Source organism: Pinus tabuliformis, chromosome 2_1, assembly GCF_031772625.1.
Source record: "Pinus tabuliformis cultivar Carrire ecotype Pingquan chromosome 2_1, CPIR1, whole genome shotgun sequence".
Taxonomy (NCBI): Eukaryota; Viridiplantae; Streptophyta; class Pinopsida; order Pinales; family Pinaceae; genus Pinus; species Pinus tabuliformis.
Genome location: NC_142299.1, coordinates 355,245,747 through 355,268,893, shown reverse-complemented (window position 1 = coordinate 355,268,893; position 23,147 = coordinate 355,245,747). Strand labels below are relative to the sequence as shown.

General features: G+C 40.5%; 1 protein-coding gene across 3 annotated transcripts in view; it reads right to left on the bottom strand.

The window, feature by feature from the left end:
- The window catches only part of LOC149200331 (cullin-1-like), a 38,969-nt gene that overhangs the window by 8,115 nt on the left and 7,707 nt on the right, over positions 1–23,147 (bottom strand). For 2 of the 3 annotated variants that reach the window (XM_089402657.1, XM_089402658.1), the window contains exon 4: positions 130–315. The exons of the other annotated variant lie outside the window; for it this stretch is intronic. In XM_089402657.1, coding sequence (XP_089258783.1) covers positions 130–315 — 186 coding nt within the window. The remainder of the gene's footprint in view (positions 1–129; positions 316–23,147) is intronic. 3 annotated transcript variants of the gene reach the window in all.

Genomic DNA, 23,147 nt, shown 5'->3' with positions numbered 1-23,147 from the left:
TATCCACCCTAATTCCAAGATATCGTCATCTGAAGCTTATTATAATCATTGGAAGAAGAGAAAAATCATAGGAAGAGAGAGAAGGTATAAACAGAGAGAACTCTACACAAAGTATCATCTGATGTTTACCAGATCACGGAAGCACATGACACTAACGTCCTTTAGTGCAGGAAGAGAATGTCTTGGAGTGAAGTAACAATCCAAGTAAGTAAAGAAACGTGCAAGTAACCGATCCATTATTTTGTAATTTCTCCATTGCTTTACAAGTTCTCTCAGCAAAAGCTCATCATGTTTCTCCCACAATGCAGGTAGAACCTGCGGAAAACAACTAATACATTTCAATCATGGACCAAAAGGCACTGGAATATTACCCGTCTTGATTGTTTCAATAAATAGAAAGCTCATAAAGCTTTTCCAACCAAAACGGTTAACGGTTGGGAAAGGGATAGGGAGCTAAAAGTGCAATTTTAAAAAGATTCTAGAAGCTGAGTGTTTTGAAAAAGTGATATATATATATATATATGTGAGGTAAGAGATATGAAAATATATGTGGGGCTAAAAGATATGAAAATATATAGATTTATTTAAGCATTAGTATTAGATGAGTGATGATTATTAAATATCAATTATTTAGTATAGACATAAATCAATGATTTAGTAGTTATCACATTTTTATTAAATAATTAATTATTAATTAAGAGAAAGCAAATATTGTAGGGGCAAATCTTTTTTTGAATATAAAATTTGAAAAAAAAAATTATACCTCAAAAAATTTAGTCTTTTTCAATGTTTAATGGATCCAAAATTAAAATAGTTCTATGTTGGTTATATATATATATATGATCCAAGTCAAAATGTTTACATAACATTACAAGTTACAATATCTCTTCCATTCTTCCATACTAGGTTAAAGAGTATATATGGGCCCAAAAATAAAATTGAAAAGATAGAATTATTTAAAATAAAAATAAAATTAAAAAATCATAACTAATGCTTATAAATATTGTTACCATAGTTAAGATAAATTTGAGGTCACAGAGTCAATTCACCATTGGTAGTTTTAACAACCCATGGTTTTGCCAATAGTATTCTTATGTAATATAGCATATTTAAAAACGTGAAGACTCATTTGTAATTTTCTTTTGATATATATATATTGCTTCTTGTCTCAAACACAATTTTATTTCAGTGATCATTCATATATACTAAATCAGTGTGGATCCATTTTAACTTCAAATCTATCAAGCATAAAACTGGAAATTTATGTACAAGCACATACATACCAGTAAAATAGTTAAAATACTAAGATAAACTAATAGTAAAATAATCAAAATACTAGACGAGTTGTAAGAAAGTTAAAAATTTAAGTTTATCTCAATGACCACACTTAAAACAATTTTGAAGGCATAAATATTAAAGTTGTCTTCTTCAATAGAACATTATCAAATTCAAGGGAGTAATCTTCCTTCTCTTAGTTACGTATGTATAGTAGAGTATTCCTATTAAGGTTCTTTAAGACCAATTTGGTCTGTTAGACACATGTTAAGCCCGTTTTTTAAGCCTTTTTTTATCACAGAGGGAAGCCAACACCCAAAGGTTAAACTCCTTCCCTCACACACATGCATGGCATCAAAGTCATCATTATAGTTTATCTTTGTCAACCTATGAGGAAGTTTTAAGCCTTTTTTTAAGCCTTTTTTTATCACAGAGGGAAGCCAACACCCAAAGGTTAAACTCCTTCCCTCACACACATGCATGGCATCAAAGTCATCATTATAGTTTATCTTTGTCAACCTATGAGGAAGTTTGGTTTTAACTGTTATGTCATATGGTTTGGGTTCAAGTTCGAGTTTGGTAATAATGAAATTCGATTCAAATTCGAATTTGGTGATGAAGTTTGAATAAAGTTTGACAAATATGTCCATATACATATTCCAAATTCTCAAAATATATATTAATTATAAATATAAATAATATATATAATTTTTTTAATGTCAAATATTATAATAATTTTTTTTGTTAAAGTAATGCGAGTCTTAAGATGACTAGCACACTTAACCTATGGTTTGAATAACGGCAATCCAGGGGCATCTAAGCCGTTAAAATCATCCAGTAATCACATCCAATCTGGGCCACACCAACCCTTAGCGTAGCTGGATTTTTGCCCACAAGGTTTTAAACAGATGACCTTTCCAACACGAAATACGTTAACAAAACACCCTAGAAACATCTATTCTAAGTCTCATAGACATCATATATTATAATATTATGAATTATATTAATTCATAATATATATAATATATGATATTGGATCATTTGGTGGAGGAGCTCCGGGCAATGGCGGAGACCCTAACTGAATTGTGGGTGGAATACCATGGCATTTTTGAACCCTGACACCTGATAGTTGATGGCCCTTAGCCCTCAAGGCTCACTGGAACGGCATCGTCATTACCTCCCTCCTTCGCAGTTTACCCGGGTGCACAACTGCTGAGACTCATGTTCCCCCAACAGTCGTTACTCCTTTTACTGTCGATTCCGAGGATATGGACGGGGTAGACATACCGGCAGACCCTCGTCCCCACGAGGTCAATAGGCCTCTCCATCACACCATGTCAAGTCTGGGACCTTTCGCTGCTTCTCAGCGACCTCTGTCATCCTCTACCTCCGCACTGCGCCGACCATCAATATTTGTGCCCCATCCCTCGACTATGCACATCAATGATGTTCCTGGGCTGGACTACCCCCCCTCTATCCCCTGCAACCCTGAACTTGTTGGGCTCTTGTTTGCAAACCTCTCCCTCCTTTGACGCACCTCTCCCCCAGCTACCTCAAGTCTCCGCCCCGCCTGGTTACACGCCCACCTTTGGTACTCCTCTACCTGCAACCAACCCTATACAAACCCTCATCTCCCTGGAGTCCCTTCGAACCCTAGTGGCTCTAACCCTAACCCTAGCACGCCCATCCATTCGGGATGCTTCAGCTCCCCGATCCCTACCCCTAAATCCACCCCATCCACCCCACAGGCAGTTAACCAAGGCATTTGTGGACTTCTCAAAGACTATCTGACAATTGGACGTACAAATAAGCTCAAAAAACGCCGGTGTCTTAGGGCTGGAGACAGAGATATAAATCTTGCTCTGGATGAAGATCTCTCGATGGGAGAAGTGGATGAGACTGCCAAGAAGGTCTTGGTTGGCCGTGTCCGTGGGTAGAACTACACTGTTGAGCAGCTTTAGCTCTATACGGAGGAAATCTGGAGTTCCTTACTAAAAGACCTACCCATCATCCATGTTCGGGTGAGGGGATGGTTTGCCCTATGATTCCACTGGGAGGAATAAACAGATTGGATCCTATCTAGGTTCTAGCACATAGAATTGGCGCCTATGCTATTGAAGCGATGGGATCCACTATTCGATCCTGAGAGGGAACAACTAGGGGCAGGACCAATCTGGGTTTGGATGTCGGACCTTCCACTGCAATATTGGACCCCTATCATCTTCAAGCAAATTGGGAATGCACTAGGCACCTATCTGGATCATGATCAATCTCTTGAATCGACAGGGATCATGTCCATGGCTCGAATTTTGGTACACCTGGACATTAGGGCAAGGCTGGAGGAGAAGATCACTCTGCACTGGCGCCATTTCACGTACAAGCAAAACCTTGACTATGAAGGTGTGCCATTCTGGTGCAGACACTACCACAAGGTCGAACATCTCTACAGATATTGTCCTCTGCTCATGCCTTCAAATCCATCAGCTACTAAGGGTTCGATGCAAAGACAATCTAAAGAACTGATGGTGGACGTGCTACCCTCAGATCTGGATCACCAAAACGAAGATGCTGGGAACACTGTCCAGACTTCCAGTGCCTCCCAAATGCCGCCTCCATCTCCTCCTAAGACTAGATCTCGGTCTGTGGCGGAAGTCGCTCCCTCATCGGGTACTGACTTTCCCCCCTGCTCCTCTACTCTACATTTTAATCATTTTTCTATCTCTATGGATTCATCTGCCCCCTCCTCATGTTTAATTATTGCTCCGATTACATGTACGATTGATCATCTGCTACCAATTTTCTCCATACCCCATCAATTATATCTGGTTGGACGGGTCTCCACTGCCATCTGCACCCACTCCCTTGGGTTCTCATGCCTACAATCTCCACCCCCGAAGGCAAACCATTCTAGATATGTTGGGCCTGGGTATCACAACCTACCTTTCTAACCATAAGCCTACTAGGGGGCGACCATCCAAATTAGCCAAAGCCATTAAAATTGCAGGGGATGATGTTGCCCAGGATCAACAAAACACCATTGATTGGGTGCTTAGAGCAGCAGATACCCTTCCCAAGGTTCCCCGATGAAATGGCTCTCCTTCAATTGCAGGGGCCTGGCCAGCCCCCCTAAAAAATTGGCCCTCAAGAGACTATTGAGTAGTGATCCCTGCGATATTATTTTCCTTCAGGAGACCTTGGGGTCTTCTGATCTGATCGTTAAAACCCTCCTAGGCATCATGCCTGGGTGGCACTTTCAAGCCCTAGATGCGGTAGGGCGGTCTGGGGGACTTGCCCTTGGGATCAACCCTCGAACCATCAAGGTGATTTCCTATTGGGGAGGTCATAGTTTTCGTGGCATGGATCTCTTTTCAGCTACATTGAGCAAACGGATTCGTATAATAAACATACACGCCCCCTATCAAAATAGACTGGATTTCTGGCAGCGATTTCTGAATAACCCGATGATCACTCCCTCAACCATATTGGGGGGTGACCTTAAGTTTTCCATTGGACACGAAGAATCATGGGGTCATCACTTGCAAATTGATCCACTCTTGAATCAGCTGAGCTCTCTGTTGGATCAGCATGGCCTCATTGACGTGCCTATGAATAAGAAAATGCCCACTTGGCATAATAGAAGGACTGGTGAGGCTGCCGTGGGAGTGTTGAAAATAGCAACAAGAAATGCTTAAAATAGCACTGCTATAAATAGCATTTCGGGATACCGTCCTATTTTACTTAGTCCCTGAACTAAAATAGAGAAGTAAATTTCGAATTTGATCTTAGCAGCTGTTTGAAAAATAATTAATTAATTCATCTTGAGTTAATTAGTTGGAGAAAATCAAACATGAAGTGTATGTGAAGACATGCAACAGTTTCTCCATTGATTGAGGATTTTATCCCTTAGTTAAGGAGATGAGGACGAGTTGTGCTTTGAGTTGTAATTAGTTAGCTCAATTATCTAAGTTAAGTCCAGTTAGATTAGTTCAAATAGTTTGTTGAACTAATTGTGAGTTTAGTTAATTAATGCATGCATGCATGTAACTGTTGCACTTCAAATAACTGAATATTCTCCAATAATTAACTCATGCATGTCAGTTCAGTCAGAGACCCAGTTGAGATCAGGTGATGGGGTAGTGTACTATCAGTTGCAGGAATATTCCTTGGTGGATATCTCTTGCATGCACAAGGAATTCATTCCTTAGAAATTGCGCAGTTACTTCTTCAGTTTAGTGAGTGTGAATGAGGCCAATTCACACAGGTGGCATCACTGGACCCCAATGAAAATTGCGCAAGAAAATAGGAGGCTTGGAGCACTGGAGGAAGACATATGTTATGTCTATTCAGTCTGTGAGTTGTATTTTTCTATTGTAGAGAGAGCAGGATAGCTTGTGAGCTGATTCTTTTTGTAATCTGAACATATTTTCACTTGTATGATATTACAGAGATCGGGGTTTTAGGCTGAGGCTTTTCCCAAAGGATTCTTCTGTGTTCATGTGTGATTGCTTTCTCATTCTCAGTTATATGTGTTCTTATTGATCTTGCTCATACTTGATTAAGCTTCCGCAAAGTTTGTTGTAGAAGTAGATCTTGTATTTTGCTTTAGTATATTACATAATCTGTTGGTGGGAAATTTTACATGGTATCATAGCAAAGGTGCTCAAAGGAGAGAACTGTATACAAGAAGGGAGAAGTTCGATGTTTGAGGTTCCTGAATATAGAAATCGAGTTCTTATCACATCTCATTTTCACCAATGGTGTTCAACAGAGTATGCCTTTGATGGCAGCTCAAATTATATAGCCTAGAAGGATCGCATGGAAGCAGTATTAGAGGATAATGGTCTAAAGGACTTCACTGATCAAAAAATCCCCAAGCCCACAGCGACTAATGCTACTGAATTGGTGGAATGGAAGAAATGTGTAGCTAGAGCAGGGAGAATTCTTCTTGAGGGAGTTTGAGACCACATAGTCTCGAGTCTCCATGGGAAGGAGACAGCGTTTTCGATGTGCAAAACATTGAAAGATCTATATCAAAACAGCAGCGAGCGCTGAAAGACAAGCTTCGGAAAATCAAGTGTGAAAAGGGCGACACGATCTCTACATATCTAACAAGCTCACCACCTGCAGCGATAAGCTTGGAAGTGTAGGGATTATGACAACCGATGATAGCATGGTGAGGCTTGCACTCCTCGGTCTTCCTAAGAGTTGCCATAGCTACCAAGACTCGGTTAATGGAAGAAAAAAAACTGCCAGATTGGGGTCGGATCTGATGCAGTAGGAGATAAGAAGCACTAGAGATCGATCCTCATCGAAGCAAGATGATGAGGAAAATCTAGCCTTAGCGAGTAAGGAGAGGAAGGGGAAAGGGAAGGCGTCCCAATCCAAATCCAAACCTTCCCATGGTGGGAAGAAGTTTGACAAATCAAAAGTGCAATGCTTTCATTGTCATCAAGTGGGCCATTATGCTACAAATTGTCCACAAAAGATATCCAAGAAGGGATCCTTGAAGGGATCTGATGGTGAGGCACTGACCTCACAATTTTAGTTGGATTTCTCTCTTATCACATGCATGGTTTCATCCATGGTGGGATGTGTTTGGTACCTAGACAGTGGAGCTTCATTCCACATGTCAGGTGACAAGAATCTTTTCAGTACCTTGGAGGAGAAGGATCTCCAGATGCGGATCGACATGGGCGATGATGGAAAGTACCATGTTTCAGGGGAAGGAATGGTTGTGTTTCAAAGGGAGCATGGATCTCCTCTCACCTTGATTGATGTAAAGTATGTACCAGGTCTAAAGAAGAATCTTGTGTCCATTGCAATGCTAGAAGGTAAATGCTATGATGTAGTCTTTAGTAAAGGAAAACTATTTTTGAGGCATATCGGCACTGGACAGACCAATCTCTACAAGCTGGAGGTAGACGACTGTGCTGCAATGAGTTCCAAAGCTGAGATGGTGCAGAGCCAAGATGTTGGCGAGCTATGGCATAGAATATTGGGGCACTTGCACCCTGGAGCCCTGAAGATCATGCAGCAGATTTCTACCGGACTTCCCAAGGGACAACTGGAGCAAACGGATACATGCAAAGGTTGTACCTTGGGTAAGTATGCGAAAACTTCCTTTCTGGATCGAGACAATAGAGCTAGAGCAATCCTAGAGTGAGTTCACTCAAATGTTTGTGGACCATTCTCTACAGCCTCCACTGCTAAACAAAGGTAATATGTTATTTTTATTGATGATTTTTCTCGTAGATGTTGGATCTACTTTATGCAAAAGAAGGATCTGACTTTCTTGAGGTCTTGTGAGTTTAAAGCCTTTGCAGAGAAAGAATCTGGAAAGAAAATAAAAGCCTTGCGTAGCGACAATGGTGGAGAGTATGTCTCCCAGCAGTTTAAGGACTTCTGGGCAGCAGAAGGAATTAAACGGGAGTTGACAACACCCCATAACCACAGCAGAATGGGGTTGTCGAAAGGAAGAACAGATCGATTGTGGGAGCAGCTCGAGCGATGTTGCATGACCAAAGCCTACCACTGCATTTGTGGGCTGAGACATCCAATACAGCAGTATACATGCAGAACAGAAGCTCGCACTGTATACTTGGAATGAAGACACCTATGGATGCCTTTTTGGGAAGCGACCAGATATGAGTCACTTCCGAATCTTTGAATCATCGGTTTACTGCCATGTGACCAAAGATGCTCGGAAGAAGCTAGATCCAATAGCTAAGTTGGGAATACTTGTGGGGTACGCGGATACACCCCACAACTATCAGGTGTACCTGCCTACCAGTCAGAGAACAGAGGTACGCAGGGATCTAAAGTTCGACGAGCAGAAAGCCATGCGAGTATCACTTGAGAGGGAGCTCAAGTTGCATGCAGATGAGGAACTTTCAATTCCTAAGGAGGAGGAGCCTCAGATTGATGCGGAGCAGCCGCATGCAGAGGATCCGAGAGTGGAGACATTCATTCATGTTGAGTCTTCCAAAGATGAGCGGAAATGCTCAAGGGAAGCTGACAAGTTGATGCTGGATGTGCAGGAGAATGTGGGACAGCCATCTTCTCAGCGCAGACAGAGGAGGTCGCTCGAGCGGTACACTGGTTACATAGCCCTGGTTGGGGAGTGTGTAGATTCCGAGCCTTCTTCATTCGAAGAGGCAGTGCAACAACCAGTGTGGGTTGATGCAATGGTGGAGTACGACTCCATCGTGCAGAACTGTGTTTGGGATGTTGTCCCAAGACCTCAGGACAATTCAATGGTAAGTTCCAGATGGCTTTACAAAGTAAAGCAAGCAGTTGATGGCAGCGTTGAGAAACATAAGGCAAGGTTTGTTGCCCGTGGTTTCTCACAGGCCGAGGGGATCGACTACAATGAGACCTTTGCTCCTGTAGCAAGGTATTCATCTATCATATCGATGTTGGCACTATTAGCTCAGATGGGTTGGAAGATCCATCATATGGACACGAAGACAACATTCCACAATGGGATGATTGAGGAGGAGGTGTACATTGAGCAGCCAGAAGGTTTCAAGACCTTCAATCATAAGTCGCATGTGTGTCGACTCAAGAGAGCTCTGTATGGGCTAAAGCAAGCACCCTGTGCTTGGGACACCAAGATTGGCAGCTATTTCACCGGGTTGGGCTTCACCAAGAGTGAAGCAGATGCGAACCTTTACCACATCATGGTAGAAGGAAGCCATTGATCATTGTTTGTTATGTCAATGATTTGATTTTGACATGTGATGATCTGATCCAGTCTTGCAAGGAGGACCTTGCAAGAGAGTTCGAAATGAAAGACATGGGTCTTATGCACTACTTTCTAGGCATGGAAGTGTGGCAAAGAGATAGAGAAGTTTGTGTGTCTCAAGACAAGTATGCCAATGAGATCCTCAAGCAGTTCCATATGGAGAAGTGCAAACCCATGCAGACTCCTCTAGCTGGGAAATGGAGGAAGGAGGATGCTACTTCAGGTGAGGTTGTAGCTGCTACTATTTATCGGAAGTTGGTGAGTTCACTTCTGTATCTGGTGAACACACGACCCGACTTATGCTTTGCGGTGAACCAGCTGAGTCAAGCTATGGTTCAGCCTACCAAGCTATTTTGGAAGGCAGCGAAGCATGTGCTGAGATACCTCAGAAGCACATCTCAGTATGGTTTGTGGTACAGACAAACTGAGGGAGTGAAGCTTCAAGGCTTCACAGATGCAGATTGGGCAGGGAGTCCATCAGACCAAAAGAGCACTTCTGGAGGAATCTTCAACCTTGCTTCAGCTGCAGTTTCCTGGTACAGCAGGAAACAAAGATCGGTTGCACATAGCTCAACAGAGGCTGAATACATGGCTGCTAGTCAGGCTGAGGCCATTTGGATGTGGAAGATTCTAGTGAGATTGTTTGGTCAGAAGATGGATCCTACAGTGATCTACTGCGATAATCAGAGTTGTATCAAACTCTCTGAGAATCGAGTTTTTCATGACAGGTCCAAGCAGAAAGATATCTAGTATCACCATCTTTGAGACTGTGTGGTCAAGAGGATCATGTTGTTGTTGTATGTTTCGACCGAGGAATAGGATGCAGATATTTTGACGAAGGCATTGTCAAAATGCAAGTATGAGTTCCATAGAGACAAGATTGGGGTTACTGATAATCCTTTTCTTGTTGAGAGGGAGTGTTGAAAATAGCAACAATAAATGCTAAAAATAGCACTGCTATAAATAACATTTCAAGATACCTTCCTATTTTAGTTAGTCCGTGAACTAAAATAGAGAAGTAAAATTCGAATTTGATCTTAGCAACTGTTTGAAAAATAATTAATTAATTCATCTTGAGTTAATTAGTTGGAGAAAATCAAACATGAAGTCTATGTGAAGACATGCAACAGTTTCTCCATTGATTGAGGTATTTATCCCTTAGTTAAGGAGATGAGGATAAGTTGTACTTTGAGTTGTAATTAGTTAGCTCAGTTATCTAACTTAAGTCCAGTTAGATTAGTTCAACTAGTTTGTTGAACTAATTGTGAGTTCAGTTAGTTAATGTATGCATGCATGTAACTGCTGCACTTCAAATAACTGAATATTCTCTCATAAATAACTCGTGCATGTCAATTCAGTCAGAGACCCAGTTGAGATCAGGTGATGGGGCAGTGTACTATCAGTTGCAAGAATATTCCTTGGTGGATATCTCTTGCATGCAGAAAGTATTCATTCCTTAGAGATTGCACAGTTACTTCTTCAGTTTAGTGAGTGTGAATGAGGCCAATTCACACAGGTGGCATCACTGGACCCCAAAGAAAACTGCGCAAGGAAATAGGAGGCTTGGAGGGCTGGAGGAAGACATATGTTGTGTCTATTCAGCCTGTGAGATGTATTGTTCTATTCGTGTCAGGTTCAATGTTTCCAGTCCGTTTGTTCTTCACCCAGATGTTCTTTGTCGGCTGCGTCCTAGTCTGAAAGTCCTTTTGGCACTTCGCCTTTCCACTGAAAGATCTCTGACAGCTCGCTATCTCCCTAAATAATCTTTAGGAATAGTTGCGATAACAAATTTGAAGCCTCTACTAATTTTAGCGGAGGATTATCTCTAACTCAAAGTTCTTTACGAATTGCGGAGTGCAAAGCGAAAATAACATACGAGAGCCAAGAGAAGATTGCGAGGGTTGTGAAATTGATCCCAATCTCGCTCCCTTGAGAACTCAGCGATTTTCTTCCGTGAACTTCCAAAGACTAATAAACAGGCATCCGTGGTGCAATGGTAGTGCGTCTGACTCCAGATCAGAAGGTTGAGAGTTCGATTCACGTCAGGTTCAATGTTTCCAGTTCATTTATTCTTCGCCCAAATGTTCTTTGTCGGCTGCGTCCCAGTCCGGAAGTCCTTTTGGCACTTCGCCTTTCCACTGAAAGATCTCTAACAGCTCGCCTACCTCCCCTACCTGCGACAAAGGAACAAGGTAGGCAACATAACACTTAAAGATTTGCAGAAGAAAATGGTTGAGTTCTCAAGGGAGCGAGATTGGGATCAATTTCACAACCCCTGCAACCTTCTCTTGGCTCTCGTATGTTATTTTCGCTTTGCACCCCGCAATTCGTAAAGAATTTTGAGTTAGAGATAATCCTCCGCTAAAATTAGCAAAGGCTTCAAATTTGTTATCGCAACTATTCCTAAATATTATTTAGGGAGCTAGGCGAGCTGTCAGAGATCTTTCAGCGGAAAGGCGAAGTGTCAAAAGGACTTTCAGGCTGGGACACAGCCGACAAAGAAAATCTGGGTGAAGAATAAACGAACTGGCAACATTGAACCCAACGTGAATCAAACAGGCAACCTTCTAATCTGGAGTCAGACGCGCTACCATTGCGCCATGGATCCCTGTTTATTAGTCTTTGGAAATTCACGGAATCGCACTGGGCGGAGCTCGCGGCGAAGCTTGCGGAGGGTGGCGGAGTTGGGGAGGAGGAATTACCGGCGGCCGGAGCTGGAGGTTTTTCCGAGCAGCGACGGAAACCGGGCAATTCCTCCGCCTAGGTAGACTACTCCAATATAATAACATCTAAATGAAATTTTAAATTAAATATATATAATAATTAGCTATAAAATATATTTATTAATGTTTATTGAGTGTAGAACATAGTTTTAAAAAACGGCCATTTCAATACCGAAACGGCAGAGTTGATCCGAGTTGGAGGCTTCTGGATTGACTCGGCCTATGAAACGGCTCGGTTGGCCGAGTCATGGCTCACTCGGCCAACTCGGCCGTTTCCGTATTGACTCGGCCGAGTCATAACAGCGACCCGTAACCACATAAAAAACAACGATTTCTTATTTTTTTAATGATTTTTTTGGGCAAAAGCTGATTGGTTTGGACTCCAAGCTGTTGTGTGAATAAGTTAAATGTCATTTGGGGTCCATTTCCCCCTCCCAAACCCTATTTAACACACTCAAGTGCTCTCATTCTCTCACAGCAATCTTGTGCATTTGAGTGAGAGTCTTCTTTGAGAGTTAGTGAGCAGTTCTTGAGCTTGTTTTTGGAGCAGCAGTGATGAGGCTTGGAGGAGCATTGTAGCTAGAGTGAGGAGCTTCTTGGGCGGCCATTTGGAGCAGCGTTGAGGAGTTGATTCTTGGAGCAAGCTTGAGGAGGCAGTTTGTGCCTGGAGGTATTTTTTTTCACCTCTATAAATCTGTTTTTGCTTAGTAAATTTTAGGTGCATATTTAGAAAGCTTAGAGAGTGTTTTTTATCCAAGAAATGAACATTGAATCAATGTTTTTTTTTCATTTTCAGATTGTTTGCTTTCATTTCCTAGTCAAGAAATGGCACCTAGAGCAAGAGATCCTGCTTGGGCATATGTTGAAATGGTTGATAGTCAAATGCAATGCAAATTTTGCCATAGGAAAATTAAGGAAGGTCCTGGGGGCATTAATAGACTGAAACAACACTTGGCAGGGATTAGAGGCCAAATTACCCCATGTACCTCACCAGAAATTGGGGAGATTAGGAAGAATTTGTTGGTCAGCTTTGAGAAATTTAAAGAAGATAAGGCTAGGCAAAAAGACATACAGGCTGAAATTGGGAGGAAGAGGGAGATACAAAAAATGATGGCTACCAACCCCCATTATGATTTTGAGGGTTCTTCCTCTATCCCTCAAACTGATACATCCAACCCTTTCCGATATGTTCCTCCCTCTTTTGTTTCTGTTCAAGATAAGGGAAAGGGTAGAATGACAAAGGGTGATGTGACTATCAAAAGTTATTTCACTCCCTCCTCGCCATCAGATGCACATGGTCCTGAAGTTAGTAAAAATCAAATGCAGCCCACTTTAGATGACCACTGGAAGAAAGAATTGAGGGAGATTGCTTGTGAGTACATAGCTAGATGGTGGTATGATGATGATATCCCCTTTAATGTTGCTCGTTCACAATATTATGAGCCTATGTTTGATGCCATACATGCTGCTGGAAAAGGCTTCAAAGGCCCTACTATGCATGAGCTAAGGGGGTATCGTTTGCAAAGAGAAATTGAATCCATTAATGAGTATTTGAAAGAGTTCAAGGACTCATGGGCAAAAACAGGATGTACCATCATGTCAGATGGATGGACTGATCAAAGAAACCGTACCATCATAAACTTTCTTGTCTTCTACCCACGGGGAACCATGTTTTTAAAATCAGTTGATGCATTTGATAAGGTAAAAGATGGGCAATTGTTGTTTCAGCTATTAGATCAGGTTGTTGAGGAGGTGGGGGTGGCTAATGTTGTTCAAGTCATCACAGATAATGCCTCTAACTATGTTCTTGCTGGTAAAATGTTAGAGGAAAAACACAAGACCATCTTTTGGACCCCATGTGTTGCACATTGCATAGACCTCATGCTTGAGGATATTGGAGAAATAGACTAGGTCAAAAACACTATAGATCATGCCAAAAGCATCACAAAATTTATCTACAATCATACATTGATTTTGCGCCTCATGAGGAAACACACTGGGGGCAAGGATATTATTAGGCCTGCCATCACTAGATTTGCTACACATTTTTTGACATTGCAATCTATGCTTTCCCAACATAGAAACTTGCAAAAGATGTTTTCTAGTGATGAATGGAATCAAAGCAATTGGTCTAAGAAACCGAAAGGCAAAGAACTGAAAAGGAAAGTCTATGCAGAAACTTTTTGGAGAAAGGCCACAGACATTGTGAAGCTTGCTGAGCCACTAGTTAAGGTGTTGCGGTTGGTGGATGGGGAAAGGTTGGCTATGGGCTTCATTTATGAGGCTATGGATCAAGCAAAGGAGCAAATAAAGACGATATAAAAGGATAGAGTGGCAAAATATGGGCCCATTTGGGCAATCATTGATGAAAGATGGAACAATCAACTCCATCGCCTTATACATGCAGCTGGGTATTTTTTGAACCCATGATATCATTATAAAGCTAAGGAGTCGGAGCTTTGAGGGGGGAGGTCAGAGATGGACTGATTGATTTCATTGATCACATGATCCCATTGGAGTCTGATTAGCTGGAGATACACCAACAGGCCAATACCTTCAACAATGCATATGGTACCTTTGGGAAGAACCTAGCAAAGATTGCAAGAGAAGCATATGAGCCAGGTAAACAAAAATTTCAATTTTCAAATTCTTAATAGTTTTACTTTTTTTTTAAGTTTGTTAAATCATTTATAATTTGAAAGTTAGATATAATTTGTAATTTTGTTGAGCTAACTCATTACACTCCTATGTTTTTTGCAGCACAATGGTGGGAGGCCTTTGGTGGCCATTGTCCTGAATTGCAAAGGTTTGCAATTCGTATTTTGAGTCAAACTTGCAGTGCATCTGGGTGTGAGCGCAATTGGTCTGTCTTTGAGAGGATTCACACAAAGAAGAGAAACCGTTTGGATCAAAAACGGTTAAATGATCTTGTTTATGTCCAATACAACCTCCGGCTCAGACAAAACCATTTGCTGAACAAAAGACCTGATTCAGATCCCATTGTGTTGGAAGACATTGATCCAACATCAGATTGGGTAGTGGAGAGTTGTCCAGCAGAGTTTGATCCTGATGAGGATCTTGATTTAGATTTAGATATTCAGACATCAATTGAACTTGAACAAGTTGTTCTGGTTCAGTTGAATGCAGATCCCAATCCACCAGCCTCAGTCTCACAGCCAGCAAGGACTCCAGTTGTAGGTGCTTCCTCTGCTCAGCCACGACAGAAGCGCATCCACATATCTACTCTATCTCAGCTTGCATCTGCTGCACAGCCTGCTAGTGGTACCACTTCTATAGTTGCAGTTGGAGATGATGATGATGACGAGGAGCCATGGGGCCCCCTGTCTGACTCTGATGATGATGATCCAGAGATTGATCGACATGATCTTGGCTCCTCGGGCAGTAGCTACTAGTACTACCCTGTAGTACTAGTATTGGAGTTTGGTCACCATCACAGTTTACTTTTGTTGTAGAGGCCATTTCTAGCCTCTTTGGTTATGTGTATTTTGTTTTGAGCCTTTGATCATGTATGACAGTTGACTATGTATTGCCATTGGGTACCATTTTGATATAATGGTTGGTTCATGAGCCTACTTTGATCATATGTTGTCTTCCATCTATATATTATAATGTTGTGTGTTTGGAAACATGAATGAAAATCTTTAAAATTATGTTTAAAATCTTTAAAATTATGTTTTTTTATAAAAAAAAAAAAAAAAATATATATATATATATATATATATATATATATATATGTAATGTATTTTTTACAATGACCGAGTCATTGAAATCGAGTCGGCCGAGGCATTACTGTTTCGGAGTCGGAGTCGGAGTCGATCCTCAACCGAGTCGGTGTCGGAGTTTTAAAACTATGGTGTAGAATAGACCGTGACAAGTATTTTGTTAATGTACTATATGTTGAAAAGATCAGTTGTGGACAAAAGTTACGTTATACAAAAGTTAAAATCATAAAATATAAAATATATGTAATAAACATAAGTTAATTATATATTACTAACAAGTTAGTAATATATGGAGCAAATTTATAAATTGCTCACTAATTTTGAAAATCAACAATGTTTAAATATTGTCAACCATCGTTATTCATGGTCAACCATCGTCCAATGTCACAATGTGACAAAAATTGTCTCAATATGAGAATCAACTAAAATTGTGGTCAACCATCGTGTCTCAATATGAAAATTAGTCATGTTGAATCATGGTAAACCGCGGTTAACCATCGTCAATCACCGCATTGTGACAACTATTGTCTTAATATAAAAATCAATCATGGTCAATATGAAAATCAACCATGGTCAATCATGGTGACAACTGAGTCATTAATTAATGGTGTCAACTTTAATTAACTATTCAAACACTTGTAAATAGTATGTACTTTTTGAATTCTTAATTTTTAATCAACGAATGAATTGAATTAATTTACAATGAGCAGTGAAGTTCAATAAATAATAACACTATATTTACAGAAACAGCAAGTTTCTAACAAGAAACTGCTAATTACAGTCACAGATGAGCATTAAACACTAAAATAGCATTACTCTAATACCCTCCCTTAATGCTCAATCTATTTACAACACCTATAGACCCTCTGAATTTTACAAACTTATCAGGACCAAGAGGCTTGGTGAAGATGTTTGTTGGTTGCTCCATTGTGGGAACATACAGCGACTGAATGGATCTGTCTTCAACAAGCTGTCGAATGTAGTGACAATGGGTTTCCACATGCTTTGTTCGTTCATGGAAGACTGGATTCTTGGCGAGTTTGAGCACTCACTGATTATCACAGAACAAGGGAGTAGGACCTACCTGGGAAACATGCATATCCGCAAGCATACGTCGAAGCCAAACTGCCTCAAAAGATGCCTTAACTGCTCTCCAATACTCTATTTCTGTCGAGGAGAGAGCCACTACCTGCTGCTTCTTACTAGTCCATGTGACAGCGCCGGATCCCAGACTAAACACATACCCAAATGTAGATTTACAGTCATCAACCCCTAAACAGTAATGCAAAAGTCCCAAATCTGTCATATCAAAAGTGTTTCACAAATTCTGTTTGATTCCATGGATCAAATGTGTTGAACTGCCAGTAATGATAAGATAATCCACATAGACAACCACAAACAAAATATCATCACCAGTATGTTTGATACAGGTTTGCATCAAATGGACTCCGCTGAAAGCCATGATCTGTTAGGTACTTGTCAATTTTCATGTACCAAGCCCGAGGGGCTTGTTTCAGACCATAGAGTGCTTTGACTAATCTACAGACTTTCTGTTCTTGATCGGCAACCTTTAACCCTAGATGCAGCGTCATGTAGACTTCTTACTGCAAGTCACCATTCAAAAAAGCACTCTTTACGTCCATTCGATGGACTTTCCAATTGAACTGAGCTACTAAGGCAAGGACAAGCCGTATGGTACTCATCTTGGTTGAAGGAGCAAAGGTCTCCTCATAGTCTATGCCTTCCTTCTGTGAGAACCCTCGAGCAACAAGGCAGGCCTTATACTTGTCTAGGGTTCAGTCAACTTTGTATTTCACTTTATACACCCACTTGCAGCTAATGGGATTTTTCCCTGTAGAAAGATCAGAAAGGTTCCAAGTGTGATTCTTCTGAAGACTCTGGAATTCAGCTTCCATAGCATGTTCCCACTCAGGTGTACCCTTAGCCTCTGAATAGGTTTGAGGCTCAAAAATACTATGTAAGTTAGCCATAAGAACAAAATTTATTGTAGCCTGTTGTTTGCTCTTATTTCTGGAAGTTCTACCTTCAATGAGCTCATTATCCCGGAGATCACCAATAGTTTTAACCCAACATTTAGGCCGGAGAGTAGAGGAACTAATATCAGGAGGTGGTGGAGGAGGCTCAAGAACAATAGGAGTAGCAAGAGGAGGGTTATTTTCCAAAGGAAGCTCAAGTACTGCATCATCAAATACTGATGTTGCCTCATCCCTCCCATCAAGTGGACCTAACAGAAGAAGAACATTGTGAGGTTGATCCTCAAAACACTTCTCAAGAGGAGGAGACTGAAAGAACCCTCTGCCTCCATCAAATACTATGTCCTGACTGAAGCTAAGACGACCAGTGTCTATATCGATCAGCCTCTAGGCCTTGTGGTGATCATTATACCCTGTCATCATGAGTTTCTGGCTTTTGGAATCCAACTTAGAGCACTTAGCAACTGGAATCCAAACATATGCAACCGATCCAAACACTTTGAGGTGATTGATCTTAGGCTTACGGCCAAACCAAACCTCTTCTGGAGTCTTCCCCTCAACAGCCTGAGTAGGTGATCAGTTAAGAAGATAGACAGCAATAAACACTGCTTCAGCCCAAAATTCCTGTGTTGTAACATGGAACAAGCCATTTCAACAATCGTACAGCTGCGACGTTCGACAACACTGTTCTGCTGAAAAGTGTAGAGTGTAGTTAACTGTCGTTTGATGCCGTGGGTATCAAAGAAGTTGGAGAAAGTAGAAGAACAAATCCCCCCCTGTTATCTGTCCCAAGAGTTATGATATTACAACCAGACTCTTTTTCAACTAAGAACTTAAACTTCTGAAAGATACTAAATACATCAAATTTATGTTTTAGAAAGTACACCCACATCTTTCTACTAAAATCATCTAAAATAAGCAAAAAATATTTGCAACCAGTAATAGAAGATGTATTCATAGGACCACAAATATCAGCATGAATTAACAAGAGTACCTTAAGTGTGCGCCAAGATTCTCCATCCTTGAATGAAGACCGATGTTGCTTGCTAGCTTGATAGGCACCACACACTCCCAATTGTTGAGTCTGAATATCAGGTAACCCTGACACAAGTCCCTCCCAAGATAGCTGAGAGAGATACTGAATGTTTAGATGCCCATATCTCTGAGGCCACAGAGTGCTGATGGGAGAAACACGAGCTTCTACAGCCACTTCTGGAGTATCACCAGTGTCAAGAAGCCTGTATAGGCCATGATCTTCTAGGCCAACAGCAAACGTAATACGAGTTTCCCTATCAATAATGGAGCACTTGTGTGCACTGAACACCACATCGAGCTGAGGAGAGTTCCTCATAATCTGGCTGACAAACAGCAAATTGATTTCCATACAAGGAACATAGTACACATTCAGGAAGATGAGTGTGCGCCCACCAGACTAGATCTGAACTGTACCTCTGCCAACCACTATGTACTCCTCACCTCCACCGAATACCATGGAATCACTGAAAGATGAGAAGTCAATAAACCAGTCACACATGTGAGAGAAATGACGTGATGCACCAGAGTCAATGTAAAAGGCAGATTTCGTCTGCTTGGAATGTTCTGCAACATTCGCTATCTAATGAGACCCTCTTGTTTCTTCTGTTCATAAGCAATCCTCTATCGGAATTCTTCCTTCATGTGGCCGAACTTCTGACAGTAATTACACTACAGATTTTTCTTTTTAGCGGGATCAAAAGGCTGAGAAGAACCTTTTTGTTGAAAGGACTAAGAGGATTGATATTTGGCAGCAAAAGCATTTTCTGAGGAGGCTGATGAAGCACCACTACCAAACTACTATTTCCAACAATCCTTCTGTAGAAGTTCGGTGCATAACTCCGGAAACTTCAAATAAACATTAGTGGTGGTAATGTTGAGTGTTTCTATGAAGTGTTCATAAGGTTTCGGTAGACTTTTCAGAGTAATGACTACCATATCTTCTTCCTCCATGGTTCGACCAATGGCTTCGAGCTAATCTCGAATGTCTTTAATCTTGTTAAGATGTTCCTGTAAAGACATATGTTCGTCCATCATGATGGAGAACAACTAATTCTAGAAAGAAAGTTCTACTCTTGTCGGATGTCTCGTGTAATTTCTTCAAATTTTGCCACATTTCAGCAGTTGTCTTGCAAAAGGAATCTGTGGTAGCTAATCATCAGTCACTGAGAGTTTGAGAAGCATAACAGCCTCTCGATTTTGATCATCAAGCTTATCTTGATCTGCACCAGGTGTACCATGACGGAGCTCTTTTCCCAAAACAACCTGGTCAAGATACCTATATTAAAAAATGGTCAACATTCTCTATTTCCAGATATTATAGTTGGTGCCATTAAAGCGTTGACTACCTTCCAACATCAGATTGGTTAGTGAGGCCATCTACACATTTCCCAAGACACAAAAAACACAAAGGAGCCTGACACGGAGTTCAATGCAAATGTCGGCTTATCCAGACAAAATCTGACAAGTGCGTGTAATATGAACCAGAAATTGTTCTCAGAAGCTTTGGCGGGGAAAAATGCCAAATGTGTTGTTTCTTCCACGTAGTGCACGTCCAGTGTCCTTGTCGCTGCACAAAATCAGACACACTGGAAACACTTGTATACGAGAATGCCCCTCTCAGGAAAGATCCGTTGCAATAATCAATCCTCAAAAGGGTGTCGTTGTCACACAAAATACCTCAGTACGACTCCATTGACCATCCGAAAGGATCCGCTACCTCTCCAATGTTGGTATTGTGGAACCGTATCGTTGTTCACAAATTTCCACTGTTGGTGGCACCTAGTAACTTGTCTAACATTCAGGAATATCGTGACAGCACCATGATATTACTTCTTCTTCTTCTTCTTCTTCTTTTTCTTTTTTTAAATCTGGAAAATTGTTTTGAATTTCCTGTCTATGACTTTGGAAATGTAGTGCCACTTTTTCTCACCAAAATAGAAGAATGAAAACTACGTTGCGCAAGAAGTCCCGCAAAAAAAAAAATCCGGCGTACGCACACTGAATCAATTCAACGCAGCCACGATCGATCAATTGCAGGCACCATCATTTCGCTTTAATTAAAGATTTGAGAGGTCACACTCTAATTTGCATGAAAAACTGTCATTTCGATACTAAATGTCTGTCCCAGAGCTTCAAGACCACTTTTACAAGACCTCCAAGCAGTCGACCCTTCCACCCCTCATTGCACTAGATCACCAGCATCGACAGGCAACAACAAAGAACAACTACGAGACATTGGATGGGTTCCATCTAATTTTAAGAATAATGGCCACATGCTTGTATGGGGGCACATGCCACACCACTCCCCTGTAGAAAATTTTGGTTATGTTGTAGCCAACCCAGTTTCAAGTTTTAGAATGGTTTAATGCCCAAAACCCATCACAAACATATGACTGATATAAAATTAATGTTGCATTTAACTTGAAATTCAAGCTTCTACCAACACAGTTCGAGGAGTTTGTAGTGAAATAGGTGGCAAAAATACCCAACATGTTTCTGCTCAGTTTAGCAACTAATCAAGCCACAATCAGTGGCACAGAAAACAAAGTTAAGCCAGTCTAAGTTTATGACAAAGAGAGGGCTCGTTTCTCAATGTAACCTAGCATTGACTTCAACAAAATAATAAGGGAGCTAAGTTTAATTTTCTCTTTGTGTATCATTTTCCTTAAAAGCAATCTAAGAAGTCCTTGAAGACTAGTTCCCCCTTGTGGGTTTTTCCAGGGTCTTAGACCAAAAATAAGTGTCTAAATTTTATGTGTGTTTGTTTGCAATAATTTCTCGTATCAATTGTGAAAATGAAAAGAAGTAGAGTAGTCTTTGTTTCAAGTTAAAGCTACTAAGGATTAGAAATCTCCATTATTTTCGACTAAACTCAGTCTATACACCACCTAGAATTTTAGGCTTAAACGCGGCCTAAAGACCTTGTAGACTCAACCTAAACCCAACCTAAAAACCACTCAGAAAATTTGTCTGGAAACCAATGCAAAAACTGCATGGAACAACTACCCGAAAATTTTGGGACTTGTGCCTAAAATATCGGGATTTGTGCATGGGTATCAGCTAAAAATTTCAAGCTCCTTCCCCTGTTGTTCGGGCTCCTCCTTGGGCTACAATCTTGCCTCCTTATCTCCTTGCTCTCATTTCCCTCTTCTTAATGGCTCATGAGAATGAATGAGAGTAATGTCTTCATTTTCCCTTTTTGTCTTCTTTTAGTGAAGAGAACCTTAACCCTTAGATCTAATGGTTGAGATTAAATCTCAGCTCATTAGATCAAGGGTGAAGATCATTGCCTCTCTTGAGCCCCTCCCTCGTGTGGTCCCCCTCAATTAATGAGCCTTCTAGTACCTTTTAGTGTTTTGTACCATGTGCACTTTTCTCCAATGTTCCACCAAGACTCCGGGACGGGGAGACGCACAAGGGGGACGTGTGGGAGAACCCTCAAATTTTAGGGAAATTTAGGGGGTACGGGGGGACGTCGAGGTATATAATTTTTTTTCCTCTTTAAAATATATATATATATATATATATATATATATCAAATTCATATTTAATAATGAAAGCATAAATACAATAATACATACATAATTGAATTAAATAATGAAATACATTGATCCATACTCATCATCCTTACTAATACATACATGATTCATCAATACACCATGAGATTCAATAATGAAATATTCTGATCCATATTCATCATTCATTATTCACCATTCTAGAATCTACATTGGTTTAAAAATTAAATTCATCATTCACATTCTAGATTCTAAATTCTAAATTGATTTAAAATTAAAATTCATTATTCATTAGTTACCATTCTAGAATATACATTGATTTAAAATTAAATTCATCATTCATCATTCTAGATTCTAAATTGATTTAAAATTAAAATTCATCATTCATCATTCTAGAATCTAATTAGCACTAAGCAAAATAGATTATAATAGACACTGAAATCTGAAGACTTGAATAGTAAATTGATATAACTAAAACTCAAAAATAGTGGAGTGATAAGTCTAAAAGTCACTCTAAAGTACATAGAGGGCTTGGTGCTCTTGATTAAGTACTAATTCCATACCCTTGTACATGACAAAATGCAATGGAAACATTGCAATCCATCGAATCATGAATTCCTGGAAAACTGGTAAGTCTATTGGATTTTGGGTGAGATCTAAAATTCTACTGTCTCCATATGAAATATAATGAGGTCGAAACCACTCTCAAACATCTTGAGCCATTTCATGGTAATGTTAAAAATTTAAGTAAAAGGATGAAAATGAAAGATAAAGGAGAATGTCACTTTTAACATTGAGAATTCATTTTTGTTATGCCACTACCCTTAACAACAATGCTAACAGTGAAACAGCAGCAATGGCATGGTACACCGATGTTACATTGGGACAACATGGTACAACAATGTTACATTGGGACAATAGCATAGTACAACAATGTTACAAGAGACAACAACAATAGTATGTTGTTGCAAACACAACGAGATGGCATGGTAAGCATGGTGCCGCAAACACAATGGGACAGCATGGTAAGCATAGTGCTGCAAGCACATTGGTATAGCAGTATAGTAAGCAAGGTGCACCAAGCACATGGTGGCAAGCATGGTGCAACAATCGCATGG